The sequence below is a fragment of the Eschrichtius robustus genome, chromosome 5 (genome assembly GCF_028021215.1).
Source record: "Eschrichtius robustus isolate mEscRob2 chromosome 5, mEscRob2.pri, whole genome shotgun sequence".
In the NCBI taxonomy this organism is placed as follows: domain Eukaryota; kingdom Metazoa; phylum Chordata; class Mammalia; order Artiodactyla; family Eschrichtiidae; genus Eschrichtius; species Eschrichtius robustus.
The window spans coordinates 13,770,505-13,791,025 of NC_090828.1; the positions used below are offsets into that span (position 1 = coordinate 13,770,505).

The 20,521-nt window shown below is 36.2% G+C and overlaps 1 protein-coding gene across 13 annotated transcripts in view; it reads left to right on the top strand.

Moving 5' to 3' along the window:
- Positions 1-20,521, top strand: part of DOCK10 (dedicator of cytokinesis 10) — a 279,437-nt gene that overhangs the window by 179,619 nt on the left and 79,297 nt on the right. For all 13 annotated transcript variants that reach the window (XM_068544330.1, XM_068544331.1, XM_068544335.1 and 10 more), the window contains exons 10-17: positions 249-332; positions 452-607; positions 8,648-8,869; positions 9,059-9,181; positions 10,440-10,522; positions 15,609-15,731; positions 18,389-18,468; positions 20,269-20,456. In XM_068544330.1, coding sequence (XP_068400431.1) covers positions 249-332; positions 452-607; positions 8,648-8,869; positions 9,059-9,181; positions 10,440-10,522; positions 15,609-15,731; positions 18,389-18,468; positions 20,269-20,456 — 1,059 coding nt within the window. The remainder of the gene's footprint in view (positions 1-248; positions 333-451; positions 608-8,647; positions 8,870-9,058; positions 9,182-10,439; positions 10,523-15,608; positions 15,732-18,388; positions 18,469-20,268; positions 20,457-20,521) is intronic.

Sequence of the window (20,521 nt, forward strand, 5' to 3'; positions counted from 1 at the left end):
TATGCAAATAAATTCGAATTACTTATTGTTTATTGCTTTCATGGAAAAGGTATAAATGCTTTAAGATTTAGACTAAGAAACACAACAGTCAAAAAACAAAAGCATGTTTCTATAAGATTGTGGAGTGTTAATGGATGATATTAAAGCAGTGCTGATACTAAGGGGCTATTTCTTGGCCATGTGGATGGAGCTGGGCTGTAAGTTTCTGGCTATTTAGATACTAAGAACTAACACAGTTTTCTCTGTAGTACCTCACAGAAACTGAAGAGATTGTCAAAGCAACTCGAAACATGGAGAGGCTAAATCTGTTCTTGCTGGATCCAGATATAGATGTAAGTCGGATTTCTCTCTAAGCAGACATGAACTTGATTTGTACAGTTGTGGTTTATAATTTAGAATCTCTTTTCTTATGACGGGTGTTTGTTGAGTAGAACTTTCCAAACTTTTTTAGAGCTTGAAACTTCAGAAGAAGGATCTTTTAGAACCTGAGTTTGTGATCAAACCATTTGAAGAAAAAGCTGCCAAGAGAATCATGATCATTTGTAAAGCTCTCAACTTAAATCTTCAGGGATGTGTTACAGAGAATGAAAATGATCCGGTAACAAATGTAAGTTTCTCTTCTGTTACATCCTATAGGATCAGCCAACATCACACCGCCCTCGTTAAAATCTTTTATTCAATTCCTGATCTTTCCAGGCACTGAGTTCACACCCTCAATTGTACCAAGGGTATGATTGACAGCATTTTTCTGCATGAAAAAATGCACAAGTTATGAAGTGGAATTGTCAATATACTGCCATAAAATTTCCCTTTTAACTTAAAGAAGTATCGAAGGGATTATGCTCTAGGGTTCTTTCCATTAAATCAGCACAGTGGTTCAGAGTTTCCAAAGATATTGTTTGTATCTTCTTGGAACTTGAGATGGCTTTTAAATTGATATTTTTATTTTAATATTTATATGTTAATTTTCATGTATGTTAGAGAATATTTATAATGAGCAAATCAACCCTGTGATTTCACAGCTACTACTGCTTACGACAAGGCTAACTAGTGAATCAAGTAAAATAATATTATATAAATATTAAATAAATAATACATGTAAATGGGAGGGAAAAAAGGTGCTTCACTGATACTTGGGAAACATCACTGTGCTCATTAAATCCATACAAGAGTCCTCTTCTTACCAAGTGAGCTCTCTTGAGAGTTCGCTCTCAGTATTCTAAGGGACAATTCTATACTAATTGTAAATGTATGTGTAGGAAGGAGACATTTTGTGAGCATAAATATTATTAAAGGTTGAACTATAAAAAAGGAAATAAAAAGCACTCATAATCCTAACATCAAATATCATTGTTAATATATTGATGTGTTCCCTTTCATTCTTTGCTAATGCATTCTTTCATTCTTTGCAAATGCTAATGCATTTCTAATAAAGCATCCCCCAATTGTCATCTTTCACCTTAAAGAAGAAAACTTATTTCCAGATCCATGATACAAGCCACATTTGCTTTTAGAAGGTAGAAGCAGCATTAAGTTTTCTCTGCAGATTGCACACACAATCCCGTACATGCCTTTATTTATGATGTAGTAAAACGAGCCTTGTTAGTTTGACAGTGAGTAGCTGGCAAAATGGGTGAACTCTTTCGAGAGACTGTAACCTACAGCCCTTGGGTCTTCAGGCACCTCACTGGTTGTCTGAGCCTCCTTCTTGCTGGTGTAATAGCAGGACAACAGTACATGCTATCGACCTCAGGAGAATGAGGAGAATCAAGTGACAAATGCCTGACTTTCCCACTTACAAGTTGTTCCATGCTGGGCAAGTGGCTTAACCTCAGCCTCCTGTTCTGAAAATGGGGAAAATAGTAATACTATTTCAAATAGCCATTGTGAAGATTAAATATGGTGCCCGGCGCATAGTAAGCATTCATTAAATATTAACTGTTATTCTAATATGTGGGAAATTGCTTTGAAATTTGTAAATACAATGCGTGCAAGGTATTGATGTTTTCAATGTTACCTGTGAGATTCTTGTTGACAAGTAAGCTAAAATTGAAATTTGTTGCCAGTAAGAATCTTCCTCCAAAATGAAGCTTCCTCATATTTTATAACTGTAACTGTGCACTAGGTTATGTGAGACTGAAAGTAGTTGAAATTGAGTTTATTCATTCTCCAGCAAATATTTATTCAGTGCACCTATTAGACCCAGACTTGTTCTAAGTACTGGAGAAACAACAGGGAACGAGATGAACAAGGTCCCTAGCCTCTTGAAGATTAGATTCTTTTAGAAAAGGACCGAAGTAAATAAGGAAACAAATAAATGAGCAAGATAATTGGACATTGTGCAAAGTTCTTTAAAATAAATCAATATAGAAAGATGTGATACAGAGGAACTGGAAAGAAGGCTGCTGTAGATGGGGGGCCATGGGAGGCCTCTCTGAGCGGGTGACATTTGAACAGAGACCAAAGGTTGAGAAGGATAAAATGTCAGGTCAGGGCAAAAGATTCCAGGCAGAAGAAAGAACAAGTGTGAATGCCCTGAGACAGGTAAGTCTTGGCAAGTTCTGGGAACTGAAAGGAGATAGTGAGGGGAAGGGCAGACCAAGATGCGGTGGGAGAAACAGTACAGGGTAAGATTAGGTAGGGTCTTATAAGCTGTAGCAAAGAGTTGGATTTATCCTAGGTGTGAGTGGAGGCTATTCAAGAGTTTAAAGCACATTAAAATGGTGTGATCTAATTTGTGTTTTTAAAACATCCCATTAGAAGAATGGATTGGAGGAAACAAGAGCTGAACAGGGAAAGCAGTTAGAAGTCTATTACTATAGTTCACATCATGGCTTGCGCTAGGGCTGGCAAGGAGGAGGGAGAGGAATGGATGGATTTGACTGCTGTTTTGTAAATTGAACTGACAGTTTTTTCAGATACATTGCATATACAGGATAAGGGGAAGGGAAATCTGAAGGATGAGTCCCTAGTTTTTGCTTTAAACACTTAGACGCATGGTGGTGCCATTACTAAGAGGACAAGACTAGAGGAAGAGCAGATTTGGGGGATACAGGCCAAAAAGTACATTATGGATATGTGAAGCTTAATCAGCCTATTAGATATCCAAATAGAGATGGCCAGTGGGCAGATTCAAATACAAGTTTGGAACTCAAGGGAATGGCATGGACAGAGATACAAATTTGGAAGCCTGGTACAGGCAGTGACCTAGAGGGAATCAATCATGTAGGAATTTCTATGTGTGTAGGAAACATTTAATGGATGAATAGGGAAGTGACCAAAGAAGAATCAGAAGGAATGGTCATTGATGTAGAGATAAGCCAGGAAAGAGTGGGTCATGATGCCAAGAGAGAAAGGGTCAGCTATGTGGAATGGTGCTGAGAAGCTGAATAACACGAAGCCAGAGAGCAGCGTGGTAGATGTGGCCACATGGAGGGTGACGAGAGCAGAAAAAAGTTCCTTGGAGTGAAAATGTTAGAGGAGTAATCAGAACGTACTTTCATTCGGGAGTAAAAAAAAAACTAGAAGCTTAGGTCTTGAAACTATGTTTGGAAATATCAGGAAAATTTAACCTAAATTATAATGTCACTTAATCTAAATTTTATTAAATAAAAATAAGTGCTTTTTTTGACCAGGTACATCCTTAAGTGTGATTAAAAACTCAGATTTAGCAACGGAAACTCAAAGATAACGGGCTTTTCTTTCCAGTGCCAGGGGCATATGGCTCCTTCCACATGGCTTCGTATCTTTATACTAAAGCCCATATTCAGAAGCTAAATGTGTGTATTTGGGCCAATCTCGCCAGGCAAGAGAACGTGTGCAATTCAAAGAGCAGCTTTTGTGAGCCCTTTCTTATCTGTCAGGCCATAGGAATAAGTCAATTCCAAGTGCTCTGTATGTCTGTATCATTTTTAATTTATTTTACAGTGATACAAATGTTTAAAAACTAGGAAAAGAATTTTAAGAATAATTTCATAGTGCTTATAAACAATAATGTAAAAAAACTGAGAAAACAACCTCACCTGAACTCAACTGCAACTTTATATGTAGTGGCATTGTTTTAAAAAATCTTTGTGTGATTATTCAGTGACACTCATTAATGTCGCTGTTTTTAAATTCATTGTTTTTAACTCAGTGAGCATGCTTTTAAGTTAATTGAAATATTTCTCCAAGTAGCTGAAGAGCCAACAATTCAATAGCATTTAATGAATGAGCTTCTAAAAAGACACCCTAAAAGAACTTTTTCATGATGAGGAAACAATACTTGACAGCATGTAATTTTTTATTCAGTCAATTGAAAACCAAATTCAAGTTGATGGTTTTAGAGTATAAAATATTTCTTTGAAAACAGAAATTGATTCCAAAAATCTGAACTAATAAAACTGCTTCACAGCTGAGCTACATTTAAAATGCCATGTTCTTGAATTTTTGTAAAGAGAAGTACAGAATTCTAAACATCAGAAACCTATGACTTAATTTGTTAGGCTTTGAAAGTTCTTTACTAAGCAACCCTTTATTGAAAAGCTGGTAATTCAAAAAGTAAGATGTGAATGGCCATCATCAAAAAGTCTACAAACAATAATTGCTGGAGAGGGTGTGCAGAAAAGGGAACCATTATGCACTGTTGGTGGGAATGCAAATTGATATAGCCACTATGGAGAATAGTATGGAGGTTCCTTAAAAAACTAAAAATAGAACTACCATATGACCCAGCAATCCCACTACTGAGCATATACCCTGAGAAAACCATAATTCAAAAGGACACATGTACTCCAATGTTCATTGCAGCTCTATTTACAATAGCCAAGAAATGGAAACAACCTAAATGTCCAATGAGATGAATGGATAAAGAAGATGTGGTACATATATACAATGGAATATTACTCAGCAATAAAAAGGAGCAAAACTGGGTCATTTGTAGAGATGTAGATGGACCTAGAGTCTGTCATACAGAGTGAAGTAAGTCAGAAAGAGAAAAACAAATATCGTACATTAACGCCTACATGTGGAATCTAGAAAAATGGTACAGATGAAACTATTTGCAAGGCAGGATAGAGACACAGACGTAGAGAACGGACATGTGGACATGGTGGGGGGGAAAAGGGGTGGGATGAATTGGGAGATTGGGATTGGCATATACACACTACCATGTGTAAAATAGATAGCTAGTGGGAACCTGCTGTATAGCACAGGGAGCTCAGCTCACTGCTCTGTGATGACCTAGATGGGTGGGATGGGGGTGGGGGAGGGAGGTCTAAGAGGGAGGGGATATAGGTTTACATATAGCTGATTCACTTCATTGTACAGCAGAAACTAACACAACATTGTAAAGCCAGTTTACTACAATTAAAAAAAGGTAAGATGTGACATTTAAGTTGAAAAAGGTGGATTGGAAAAAATAAGTGAAGCACCATATGAGCTTTAATTTCTGATGGATTATCAAAGTAGGTAATTTATTTCCATTCACGAAGCAGAAATGAAAATCAAAAGGCAGCAATTCACAAAAACTCAATAAGGATATTTTTCCTTTGACCTTCAATGTGTTTGGGGCTCCTACCTGAGTTATTTTCACATAATTTTGTATTTTTCAACTCTTAGCAGACTACCACTGCCACAAACCAAGAGTTTTTTTAAACTAAATTAAATTGGTAAAACATGAAACTTTTACACTTTGTCTTATTTTTAAAAAATAATGTGTTGAATTTTATTTTATGTGTAATTCTAACAGTAAGGGAGCTGGCAGGTATTGCTAATATTAAGGAATTAAACTAATACCCCTGTTATAAACTAGCCATAATCCTGCATTTCAGAGAACACAAGATACTTATTAAACATTCAGCAAAATCCACAGCATGAGTGAGTCTGTACAGTGATGAACTTGGTCACAGTGTATTTTTTGTGTATAACCTGCTTATCCACAGAATCCTGGTGGATGAGAGGCATCAATTCAAAATTAAGTAACATAAAAGTTTAAAAACTTTTTATAAGTATATTCATTTTAAGAAGCCTGTAGTTAATTACATATGTATGTATTTACATATATGTGTATGTATATAATTATTCATATGTGTATTTATGTACATATGTCTGTGTATATAATTACATATACATATATTGGGTTGGCCCAAAAGTTCCTTCGTTTTTTCCATGTTCCAGAAAAACCTGAGTGAACTTTTTGGCCAACCAATATTTATTTCAGTCCTTGTTTTATTTAATTTCTCTTGCATTTGACATTTTTCTAGTTGAAAATTATTTCTTTCTGAAATCTTTCTTCTTCTGTGTCTGTGATAACTCTGGCAGCATTAAAAAAATTTTAGTAGCTTGTTTTTAAAAATCTCTCTCCACTCCCCCATCTCCTTTATAAGCTGTTTTCCCTACTCCAGTCTCTATCCTGTGCATGTTCATATTTCCTAGGATGCCATTCTGATTCTCTTCTTTTTATTTAATGCCTTGAATAGGCACCCACATCCCCAAATCTTTTGGGTTCAGATCTCCAGCCCAATTTCCCTGACTGGACTCAAAACTCATATACCCAACTGCTCCTGGAATGTCCTACAGAGGATTCTCTGTACTAAAGAATTCATCTTTGTATCTTCATCCTATATATTAGTGAATGGCATTGTCATTCACTTAGTTTCCTATAGCCCCAAACCTGGGAATTTTCTTTTATTCATGCCCCTGTGAACCCTCTCTCCAACCAACCAACACACGCACACATGCAATGGATTTCCAAGCCTTTTGGTTGTACCTTCCTAACGTTTCTCAAATGTATCTTCTGCAAACACATCCTAATTTTTTGTTTCCACTCTGATCTCACTCTAAACCTGTGTTTTTTTCATGCCTTTGTGACTTTGCCCATGTCACTCAACCTACTAGAAGCCCTTTATAACTTCCCCTTTACCAAATTTCTACTTCTTTAAAACTCAAGCAAGAAACTTTCCCTTCCCTTTCCATCTTCCTTTACCTTCGCATTTTCCCTTTACTTCACATCTTCCTCTTCCTTCCTAGCATGGTAGTAAGAGGTTAAGGGAGCAGTCACACAGAGGCTTGGAATTGAGTGAGCATAAGAATTCCAGATGATGCGGGGGAGAAAGCCACGTGGAGGCGCAGAGGTTCCATGCCCTTGGATCTGTCAGGATCTGGGGCACTGTGCAGGCTGGTGCAGAGGAGATAGCTAGAGAAGATGACTACTGTGGCTGGGAGACTGGTTACTTTGAACAATGAGTAAATTAATTGAACAAATAAGTAAATAAATTAATGATAATGAGGCAGGTTTTTCACTATTGGATGAAATACTTGCAAATATGAAAAAGGGAAAGGCTAGAAAGAATCTTTGAGGATTTGGATTGGAAATGGAGGTATGACATGAACCCATGAGTTTTTAATAAATATTCATGTAGTGATAGAGGTAGAGAAGTCATTGTAGCTGTGAATATTGTGTACATGTATATATATGTGTGTGTTCCAGAAACAATGAGCATAGCAAGCAGCCAGATCTTGGCTTCTAAGTGTCACCCTCACTAACAGGAACCAGGGCTCTTTGGAGGAATGGCTGGGACATGGAAAGTATAGGAAGAGCCTGGAACATCTTGTTGGGCAAAGAAAGAGGTGCTCCAAAAATGATGCTGACCTGCCATAAAGACACAGGAGCTGCACTGAAGGGTGTACCTCTAGCCAAATCTGAGACAAGTCGAGTATCACTATAAATAACGATAGTAAGAGATGGAAATTTATTGAATAAAATAGCAATCCATGAGTCTATACATACATATACATATGTACATTTGTGTGTGTATGTGTATATAAATATATATATAATAAAAAATGAGGGATAAAGGAAAGCTCATTGTTACCGTAAAGTACCGACTAATAAATGTAGAAAGAATGATGGAACTAGAAGATCACCATTGGTAGCCATCATAGCGGTAGTTGGTTCCAGTGGGAGTTATGAATGGTGGATTGGGTTTGATGAGTAGCAGGACATTGGTGTAATCTCAGAAAATATTTCCAAAAAGGCTAATCACTTACCAAAGGGAAAATGGTGATGTTATAATGGAGAAAACTGGAAGATGCCAACAAGACCAGAATATTTAGGTTAACATTACCTGGAGTGGTGGGAAAGTTGACTTTTTGTGCCATTGATATAATGAACTATGAAAATCAAATGTCAAACTGGGGTATTACTGCCCCCAAAAGCATGACCTGAGTCAGATCATGAGGCATCATCAGGGATACTGACATTGCAGATATTTCTGAGAGAGTAAAGGAAATAACTAGAAGGTTTTGAAAGGTTAAATCATACATGTATTACAACGTATGAAAAAGAATATTTGGCAGGAAAAGTAGAATGTAGAAACCAATGAAATACAGTTCTGGGATCTGAGGAACCTGATAGTGGAAGGGATTCTGGGAACTTTCCTACAAATATTGTATTTTATATGTTATGTATAAAATATATAATATATGCAATATAATATATAGTATTATATCTATGACATATAATATAGCATATTATATATAGAAATATTCTACTATATATAAATAGTAGTATTTTATCTACTGCCTTATTAAATAATGTACTTAAGGAGGCTATCCCCTGTGTAATGATTTTATGTCAAAACCACCAATTCTTTCTTTTTCTCCAAAGATTGAGCCTTTTTTTGTGAGTGTGGCACTTTATGACCTCAGAGACAGCAGGAAGATTTCTGCTGATTTCCATGTGGATCTAAACCACACTGCTGTCAGGCAGATGCTCTCAGGGGCTTCCGTGGCTTTGGAGAATGGAAACATAGACACTGTCACTCCAAGACAATCAGAAGAACCTCATGTCAAGGGATTTCCAGAGGAATGGCTAAAATTTCCAAAGCAGGTTGCACTTTTGTTTATCTATCATGGGAGGGAAAATGCTTGTTCCATCGTTCTTACCAATAGATTACATGAGATGAGCAGTTTTCCAAATAAAAATCCCCCTTAAAGCTGTACTCTAAAAAAGTAGAATTTTGTAAATGTCTTCAGTGTGGTTTCCTAGATGCTTATTAGCTGTTTTCTTTGTACATAGGCTATATTTTCTGTAAGCAATCCACATTCTGAAATTGTTTTGGTGGCCAAAATCGAAAAAGTACTGATGGGAAACATTGCAAGTGGTGCTGAACCTTATATTAAAAATCCAGACTCCAACAAGGTAATGCATGATCTTTTTATAAATAATTTCAATTACTTTCAAGAAATAAAATCACACTTCCTTGATGAATTATCAAGTTTGATAAATGTAAGTCTTGAAATATTCCCTTGTTAGTGAAATGAGTATCAAACAGGAAATTTTTAAAGTATATATTCTCGGCTTATGCTTTTTGATCCTGCAATTTCTGCTGAGACTCTATTGGTAGAAATAAATTTAAATGTGGATGAAACTTTAACCCCCAAAGACTAAAGTGTTAACGATAATGAAAAGTTAGGATTAATCTGACTGAAAACAAGGGAATACAGTTTACTAAGACATCAGCAATGCTTATGCTGAACTAAGTGAAAAAGTAAAATAATTGTTTACCAAATTATAATAACACCTAAATGAAGAAAGAAAGAGGAAAGAAAATACCATAAGTTCTTTAAATGGTGGGACTGCAGGACATTTTTTCTGCTTTCTTTTTTCAATTACCATATTTTCTATAATAATTGAACATTATTTTTTAATAGAAAATAAATACAAAAAGTTTATATTATCCACACAAAGAAGTATATTGGGAAAATAATGCATAATAATTTAATTTGAGGGTGTGTGACAGTTTAGGGGAGTGTTTAACATATTTATGAGAATGCTTTAATTCAGGGTTTAACAAACTATGGAGTGCAGGCCAACTCCAGCCTGTCACCTATTTTTGTAAATAAAGTTTTATTGAAACACGTTACACTCATTCATTTAAGATTGTCTGTGGCTGCTTTCCTGTTATAGCAACAAAGCTGAGAAGCTGAGACAGAGACCACATGGCCGGCAAAGCCCTATATATTGGATTGGCCAAAAAGTTGGTTCAAAAGAACTTTTAGGCCAATCCAGTATTTACCGTGTGACTCTTTACAGAACAAGTTTGCTGACCTCTGTCATAACAAATAAAAAGAAATACAGGACAACCTTTGAATGTAAATTTTATAACTCTTTCCATTCAATATTTTAAGGTCTTTTAAGTCAGAAAAAATGTTGGTATTCCAAGATAAGGGTGTTTTCTACATTTGAAATTTCTAAACTAAAAAGAAAGAAAACGTTATACAATAGTTTGAACACAGAGGATATCATTTGTCTCTTTACAAGGTAGAATCTGTGGGCCAGTAAAACGGAATTTTACTGAGTTTCAATATAACATGGAAAAGTATTTATTAATATTTTACATGGACTGTTTGTACAGTGATGTTCTAAACAACATTTATATTTATTTTTTTTTCCTTAGTATGCACAAAAGATACTAAAATCCAACAGGCAGTTCTGCAGCAAGTTGGGGAAATACCGCATGCCATTTGCTTGGGCGGTGAGGTAGGTTGACGATTGCAACCAACAGAATAAAGTGCATTTATTGTCTGCATTGAAAGCTTCATTTTTGAACATGTCTGTGTTACCTGTTATTTTTAACATACCAACACCTAGAAGAATGCTAGTGTGTTCATCTTCAAAAATACCTTGAGCTCCCCAGAAACATGTGTTTTACAAGATAATTTAGCAAGCCAGCTCATAGTAGACTGGGACCATGACATGTGTACAGTGTATGCATGACCAGGTATGCAATGGGTTCTTGGTAGGATCAAAGCCAAGTCATAACTTCTTTATTATGTAGATTTGGTCTAACAAACTCTTGATGTTTTATCAGTCCCAAGGGTTTGGTGCGCATAAAATTCAGATGGAAGCACTGTGATTTCTTATGCAGCTGCATGTTTTCATCTGTGCAGAAAACACGGGTCTATATATGGATGTTCAAATGAAACCGTCAAATTGATCATTTGAACTCTCTTTGATTTTGGTACTGATTAGCATAGCCACATTTCTCAGTACCAGTTGACTCTCTGATAGAAATGCTGAGTTACATGGACACTGATGGTGGAACCATCCACCTGGACATATAACCTCTGCATAAAGAACAAAAAATGCCTTTCAGATCTGTTTAAGCATCAGTTACTATTGTCCTTGTCAGTCTCTTTGTGTCTTTATCAGTACATGAATTTCTTAAAGGAGGAAGTGCCTGGCATAGACATATGGGAAAAGGTCAGCAATGGAAAGTCTGAATGAACTAAAAAAGGTTCATTAGTGCTACAAAAAAAGCAGCCTATTAGGTATCAATTTGAATGTTGATTATACCCCAATGCAAATAACTTTAAAATCCAGGAGAACTAGTTAATTATGCCATTTTCAGGTCTCACAGTATCCAGTTGTGGTGCATAACCAGGGTAAACTCACCAATATTTTTCATAATTTTGATGTAGTTTTTGAAAGTTGGAGACAGTTAGGTACAGGGAGGAGGAATGTGGAATTAAGGGCAGTGGTAAACCAAGGTAGACTCATGCAGTCTCTAGGGATTAATTTGCCCTAAGGCAGCCCTCTAATTTAAGGAGGAAGAGACCAGGCCCAGGAATCTGAAAACATGGTCCAGATCAGATACCACTTATAGACTGTAGCTTTGCTCATGTTTCCTTTCAGAGTCTCAGGGTCTCCATTTGCAGAATGAAACTAACAAGACTGCCTTGTGAACAGTAGTGCAATCACAAGTACAAAGGCATCTGTCATAAAGTAGATCATATATATCATTTTATCTCCCTTTAATATCTCTCCCTACAGGGACAACTAATGCTAGGATATCCTGCATGAATAAAAGATATTATTTAGAAATACTGAACCCTTTATGATGAACTTAATTCATTTTATTCCTTGTAAGTTTCAAGAAAAAGGATAACTAATTGTAATTCGCAGGTCAAACTTTTCATGTTGATAAGTATTCTCAGTTCCCACAAGATAATCAGTTGGGGCAAGTAGAGGGTAGAGGCAGGATGTCCTTTTGCAAAGTGAAATATTCCAGTATAGCAAAATTCTAATAGTGAACACATTTTCTCTTTAAGGATTGAGGATGATTCTGAGTATTGTTATAAGCAGACATTTTAGAGCCAGAGCTGGGTTCCCTATCTCAACTCTATTTACCAGTGAATTTAGCAAGAACTTATAGTCTCAATTTTTTTGAATGTATACAGAGGAATTCTAATACCTAATTTACTATTTCAAGGATTAACAAGTACAGATATTTACTCAATAAAAGATAGCCATTATTAGAAACCATTAGTCTAATATGATTATTAAAAGTCCCTGTGGCGATCATATCCACCCAAACAAGTCTCCTTTTCAGGTAAATTTGGGGCAGTGAAGAATAATGTGGGAGAAAGAAGTAAAAGAATTACCCATTATAGAAAGAACCTGAGCAGTTAGGAAAAGCAGTAACAACCCTACTTTGAAGTTGTGTTGGTCAAATGTGCTGGAGAAAAGATAGATGAAGTTTCTAGGGAGGCTGATAATATTACCAACTATTGAAGTAATTATGTCTAGGGCAGGAAAGCCAACAAAACCACAGGTTCATGCTGCATGAATGCCTGATCACTGGTTTGGTTGTAGACCAGGAAACAGTATACACCACCAATGTGTGCCCATAAATATATGATTTACATAAACATCTCTAGTAACTGAGAAAAATGATTAGCAGTACAGTTCTCAAGATTTCACGTTAGACCCCTTGGAATATCTAACCACAAAATCAAGTACAAGATCCAACCAAAGAAGATTTTAATTTTCCCTCCACAGTGTGGAAACTGCTTCAAATAAATGTTGACCAAACTAGAGAAGGACTCTTGCTACTCATGTCGTTTTGACATAAGGTAGCCTACTGACATATTCCAATACCCTACTGATACCACTGGTTCTCTGGCTCCTTTTCCTTTCTATTCTATTTTCTCGATTGCAGCTTATTTCTTGACATAGCTTTGAGTGGACTCTAAAACGCTTTGGCCTGTAAAATCAACTGCCACTAAAAAGCATAGAATTGACAGTTAGCTTACAATCATATTTTTACCCGATCCAGTCATCCCACCAGCTGCAAAACACACAAATACTCATCACTGTGAACATTTTATTTAGAACATGTACTAATTTGGTGCATGTTCTTATTTTGGGCACCAGCTGTAGCACCATTTTATAGCAAAAAAGGTTATATTTGGGGTAGGTAAACAGAATGCACTCAGATGGCTACAGAGGGCATTGTACGCTCGTTGATTCAGGAGAAAGTCAACCTTTACAAACGTGCCATGTTGTTAAATCAAACTCTTTCCACGTGTATCACCCCCAGGATTATGTGTACCTAAATCCAGGACAGGACTCTTTTTGATTCCTTTTTCTCTGTCCCATGCAACATTCCAAATGGAACTGAGTAAAAAACTGGATTTTCTTTAAAATTAAACAAGACTAAAATAAAAATTTCATTCTTATATCATTCTATACATTTATAGAAGGCACACAGCACAACAACAACACCCAACAAATGGTTGTCCAACCTCTATTCAAATCCTTCCAGTGACAAAAACTCAAGTGCATCCCACGGTGGTTCTTTCTGTATTTTATAGCTCCAATGATTAGATAATTCTTCATATATATATATATACACACACACACACATTTTTTTAAACTGCTTGACACTTTTATATTTAGTCTTCCAAAGCCACAAAAAATGGGCCCAATTCTTTCTATATATCACAGCTATTCATGCTGCTTATTTTTATTAATATTTTTTTAAAGTCTTTATCGAATTTGTTACAATACTGCTTCTGTTTTATGTTTTGTTATTTTGGCCACGAGGCATGTGGGATCTTAGCTCCCCGACCAGGGATCAAACCCACACCCCCTGCATCGGAAGGCAAAATCTTAACCACTGGACCGCCAAGGAAGTCCCTCATGCTGCTTATGAATGAAGCTCTCAGGGATACCTAAGCTTCTTTTCCTTTAGGCTAAACACCACATTTTTTTTTTTCAATCAATCACACTCTAAATGTCATGGCTCTGAGACCTTCACTGCACATTGATCATTGCACAACTCTGGCACTTGGAACAGGGCGTGGTGTCCCAGCCATCCTGAAACCATCTGTGTAAATGAATCAGTTCTCTGCTGTCCTGCCAGTTTCCATATTTATCGAGTAGGGACAGAGTGTGAGTGCTGTGACCAGTGCTTCTCTGTGCTGATGTGTTCTTCACGGTGTGTCCAATGTAAGTGAGCTGTTTCCAGGACAGAGCTGCTGCGGATAAGAGCAAAAGCCAGTGATACAACTCAAGTCTACTGATATATTTGAAGTGACTGGTTAAATTTTTTTTAAATACTACTCAACTTAAATTTCTCCCATGTTGGAAAAATGTCACACACTCAAACACAAGCCCTAAATAATATTTAAATAAAAATAGTCTTCAAGTTAAATATTTTCATTCTTCCTCCCCCAGTGTTATTTGATAGGGGCCCTTTTTTCCTTCAGTTACTACTTCACAGAAGAAAAACTGAGGAGAAAGGTTGAAGGAGTCTAAAAATATCATTCTGATAAATTCCTGGCCCATTTTCTAAATGATTTGACACTAAAGCTCTGTGATCAGATAGCCATTTAAATGGCCTTTTCAGCCTGTGTATTGAAATCTTTGGCTAATGTGAAGAGTAGTAAAAGAGTCTCATTAAGGTCCTTAAGTTAGAAGAAATAAAAATTCAGCATTTCTCTAACATTGAAGAAAAATGAATTACACATAGGTCTAATTTTCCTTTGATAGGCACAGAGTATGATGAATTACAGGGAAGAAAAACAACATTAAGCATGCTATGTATACTTGCTTTTCAGGAAGTGTTGCCCGGCTTTACTATATTATTTGGATGAAAACAATTTATGTATTTTAACTAAATCTATATAGTCCCATTGAAATGGATCAAGGAAGGAAATAAATGGTTCAGGTTCACAGTGTTCTCTTTATTTAATACAAAATGCTCATTCAGGTGTTCTCCATTTTATCTTTGTCTCTGCCCTAAAATTTAGGACATGGGCACATTTATCTCCATGAAAATGTTTCAAGAGTCTGGCTCTCTACACCCACATACACAACTTCATACGCTTTCCACTATTCATAAATTCTAACGGCACCACCCAAACTGACATGACCCAGGCTTGCCCAGGAAATAATGAAAAAGTGATAACATGTGTTCCTATTCCTCTCCACCCCCCCTAATACTCTATGGCTTTGACATGTTACCAAATCATAAATAAATGTAGTTGTAATATGGGCTGCTGTCACTTTAGATACCAGGTTGAAAATAAGAAATTGAAGATAATAAATACAGTGTATAAGTGAAATTTTTTTCTGAGAAGTTTTCATGTCTTTTTATTTTGTAAGTTCCTGGACTTTCTTCCATTATAAATGGGAAGTTGAATCATTTTAGTCAACTTAAAAATACGTCGTTGTAAGTAATATCCAGATACCAAGAGGGGAGCATTGGTGGTTCAGTGGTAGAATTCTCCCCTCCCTCCCATGCCAAATACCAAACTGAATAAATATTGTTTTCTTTCAGATCAGTATTTAAGGACAACCAGGGAAATGTGGACAGAGACTCAAGATTTTCACCATTGTATAGACAAGAAAGCAACAAGATTTCAACTGAGGACCTACTTAAACTAGTGTCAGATTATAGAAGGTAGGATGTTTTGGATACTCTTGAAATTAACATGAATCAGCTACATTGCTGCTGTTGATTTGTTATCTCTGCATAAACAATACTCGATAACCAGATTCCCAAATATCCATACTACCCCAGAAAGCAGATGCTTTGCAGATGACCTCTCATATGCCCAAATGACACCCTAAGAGTAAATTTGCCAGAATGATGTGGAAGGAGTGTGAGACATTAAACTATGTCAGTTACCTATAGCTATGTAACAAATCACCCCCAAAATTAGTGGCTTAAAACAACATCACTTATTTTTCTCTTGAGTCCATAATTTGAACATGGCTAAGTGAAGACAGTTTGTCTCTTCTATATATGGCATCGGCTGGAAGAGGTCCAATGGAGCCAGAGGATCCATTTTTGAGATAGCACATTTGATGACTGGCAAGTTGGTGCTGGCTGTTGGCTGGAAGCTCAACTGGAGCTGTGGGTTGGAGACCTTGGTTCTTCTCCATGGGAGCCTCTCCATGAGATGCTATGGCTTGGGTTCTAAGAGAAAGTGTCCCAAGGGACAGACAGAAAATGTTCACTACCAGTTTCTTAAGATGGGAAACTGTCACAGTGCCATTTCTGCCATAATATACTGTCAAACTGTCACAGATCCTAGATTCAAGTGAAGGGTATATAGACACCTCTAGATAGGAGGAGTGTTAGGGGATTTTAGAATAGGTATGAAACACCACAGAGCAATTAATTGCTGTGAATACAATAATTCATAATAGTTCTGTCATTCAAATGCTTTTGGAAAAGACAATGGAAGTTAGAGCTAAAAGAAGGAAAACATAAAAGTCACAACATTTTTAAAATGAATCACCATATATTCAGCATCTGATGATGGTAAGATCTTTCATGACAAGTGGCTTATCTTAAACTGTTAGTCCCCTGACACAGTCAGGATCCTTGTTCCCTTTGCCCCTTTCCCAAATATTAACTCTCTGCCTCTCCCATCTAAGAATCAACAATTCCTTATCAATTAATTTTGTTTATCCAAAACAAAAATTATATATTACTATGAAACAAGCATGATTAATATTTTCTGTATCTTCAATAGAAGATGTATTTCTATTTAACTAGAAGGGAAGTTTGCCCAATGTTCTTTTTTGTTCTGGAAAAAAATAAACCTTAGGAAGCAAAATAAAAGTGGAATTGAACCAATATTAGTTTTTTGTGATTCTACAGGACCACTCCTTACACGGGGAGACCTTCCTTCCCCTTATCAAACTTCATGGTGAAAACCCCTATATCCACTAAGTGGAAATTAAGAATGCTTTTCCTCTTTACTTTTTTCCAAGTTTACTAAAGCCTGAAAAGTTGTAACACTGAGCAGAAGGGAATGGGCAAAACAGGAGAAGACCATACTGTCACAAAACCCATGTTACTGGTGTTTAGCAAAGAAAGTTATCACTATGGCATTTAGAGGGCATCTAGAATACCCAATGCCATAGTGGTGAGACATTAAATTATTTCATGGATGCCTCACACGTAATGACATTTATTCTCAGTAGTGTGCTGATAAATGTCTACCACTGACCCTCTAGGAGGAAAAAACCTGATTTGTATTGATGGCAAATTTCTATGGTGTAAATTCTCCTCCCATTGCTGATTTCAAGCTACCAATGGGGTTTTGCCAAACATGGAGTTGGAAAGAAATGTGCACACCATCAGATAACATTTCCACCACACAGATTGATGTAAATAACCTCAAGAGCATGGGTCCTCTCACCATGTAGTAAAACAATTACTAAGTGATGAATTTTCAGTACTTTTTACCTTGGTATTTAATGTAATTTGTTTAATATAATTTCATTTTTAATAATGACTGTGTTTTACAGATGGCAGGCAAAATCACTGAAAATATAACAATTAGCTCTCACAGGCTGGGAAGAGCTGGCTCTGACCCACCACTATAACTATTCTGCCTCTCGAAGTAGATTTCCTGAGAGGGGTAACACTTGAAACTGTTCTTAGCAACTTTCACCTTACTATAAAAGAAGATAGGGGAGAAGGTTTTAGTAAAGAGGGAGGAAAAGAAAGTCAAGGACTCATGAATTAGAGTGACTGTGGGCACAGGGATAGGTGGTGAAGAAGGGTCTACATACACTTACTAGGGATCAGGGAAAGGGCCCTTGTCCTCCTGGATTGTTGGTGAAGAGGGAAAAAGCAAACTGTCCACTTAGCAGTTGTGGCAAAGACCAGCCTTGCTCTCAAAACTTCTTAAAATTCCTCATGAAAGTGAATCATTTAAATCAGTTCAAATACTAGTACTTTTTGTTAACAAAAACTAAATATTTACCATTTACCAAAACTAACAATTTACATTGCACTCGTTTGGCCATATAAATGTTATCTGAAGTGGTGTAAATAAATTTAAAACATTCTTCAGAATATCTGTAACTTGACCCCTCCCTGATTTTTAATTTTTATTTGCAAAATCACATAAATTTTAGTTTTCAAAATAAAACTAGCTAAATGAAATTATTCACAAGATCGTTTAGGGTCCCACTGTTTATCCTTATCAAAGCTCAGAATTACCATTGTCTGTTTTTTTTCCTAGACAACTAGAATAATTCACTGTGTGTGTGTGTGTGTGTGTGTGTGTGTGTTTCTATGCTGGTATACTTTCACAGAGCTGACAGAATAAGCAAAACGCAGACCATTCCTGGAAGCCTGGATATCGCCGTTGACAACATTCCTTTGGAGCATCCAAGTATGATGATGATGTCATGGCTTGCTTGTAGAGTTTTGAATGTTTAGTGGCTTTTTGATTGGTTGGTTGGATAGTTGGTTCGTTACAAAGGTTTGTTTGGGGATTTTTTTCTCAAGGTTTAGGATAACTGTAATTCATTATCCTATAGAAATTTGGGATGTCTTATTTCTCCATTAATACAGACTGTAAGTATTGTAGGATAGGAACTATATTCAGGGTGACCTAATATTCATCTGGTATACACCATGCACCGAGCAGGGTGCTAAATTGTATCACTTAATCCTCAAAACCCTGAAGGGTTGCAAATGAGGAAGTCCGGTTCAGATAGATTGATAAACCAATAACCCATAATGGGCAATGCCACACTGAGCTGTCAAAGGGCTACTCTGAACACCGTGCATTGCCACCCAAGTGGCCATGCAGTAATTATAGCCGGGAAGTTTTTAGACTCTGTTATTACACAGAGAACATATATCTTTTCCAGAATATGGTCAAAAGTTCCATTTATGTTAGTGAAAATTTAAATTTCAGAAGCAGTTTTATTAACTTATAAATAAGATTTTTCAGAATTTATTTATTAAATGGTGAGATTAGTTTATTTGGTTTTATTTTCCTTCTAATTACACCTTTTAGTGACTTTCTCAGTGATGCAAAGAATGAATACAGGCATTCTAAAAAGAACTACAAACAGGGAGAGGATTATTACCACAGGATATTTGAATTACCATTAGCACTATTAAATTTTCCATTCGTATGATTTTTCCACAAATCACTTTAATATGAAATAAAATGAGCATTCTAACTTAAATCATGGCTCCAAATCACTTTTGTATTGATTGGTGTGAAAAACCAGATGACAAAGTAAGCCATTTCTTCTACCTGATTTGTGGGAGGTTGCTTTTATTACCTAGGGAAAAGAAAAATAACAAAAGAGAAAGCTAAAATATTCTCTTTGAATATCCTATGATATTCTCTGATCTCATAGGATATCAGAGAAATTTGAACATATGATAAAAATGTTCTAATTGATTTTTGAAGGAAAAAAAAGCCTATGATCTGATTCCCAAGCATATAGCTAACGATATAGCTAAGCATGTAGCTAACCATGTTGCTTGTTTGAACACAGGAATATTCTAGATGGGGTAAAGGAAGGTAGAAGGCCTTGCTTTCTTTCAGTGCCACAACTTCAGCCTCCAAACTGCTTAGTGACAAGTTTTGATTTATAAATTCCTAATGGTCTTTTTCCCCCTTAGGCTGTTTTTACAAGGTTAGATTTTAAAAGATTGTGAAAACTGAAGAGAAAAATAAAATTGTAACTATTAATGCAGAGGGGGATTAGGGCCTAGGTTGTGAAATCATTCCATAGGGAAAATTACTATTAAGCCAAGTGGTACTATCAGTAATAAACCCATTGGACAGAGTTTTGTTCTGTCATAGATCAATATTTATAGTATGATGGCCCAAGTCAGTGAGCTAGTCTTTATCTTAGAATATCTGGTTAGTATGCTCAGAGGACCTCTAGCTAAAATTTACTTCCTATATGAAGCTTAATACAAAAAGAAAATAGTTATAAATCCAAAAGATTTACCAGTTTTTTGAGATATCAGTTTTGATGTTAAATATATCACTGAGTATCTATCATGCTTACCTCCTACAAAGTTTTCAGGCCAGCATAATTTAACATAACTTAGTATACAAGCATGGAGTTTCTATTTTGAGTAGATTCATTTTAAAATAGGTTAAGTATTGTTCACTTACAATCATATCAAGTGACAAACTTTTCTTTTCTGATTTTTAAAGACTGTGTAACATCGTCCTATATCCCTGTCAAGCCTTTCAATGTGACGGCTCAACCAGAACCCACAGTGGAAGTGGAAGAATTTGTTTACGACTCAACAAAGTATTGCCGTCCTTACAGAGTATACAAAAATCAAATTTACATTTACCCCAAGCACCTCAAGTATGATAGCCAGAAATGTTTCAACAAGGTATATGTTTCTGAGATATCATCCTCTCTCTCCACCCTATTTAGACCATATTAAGGTGGTTTCTT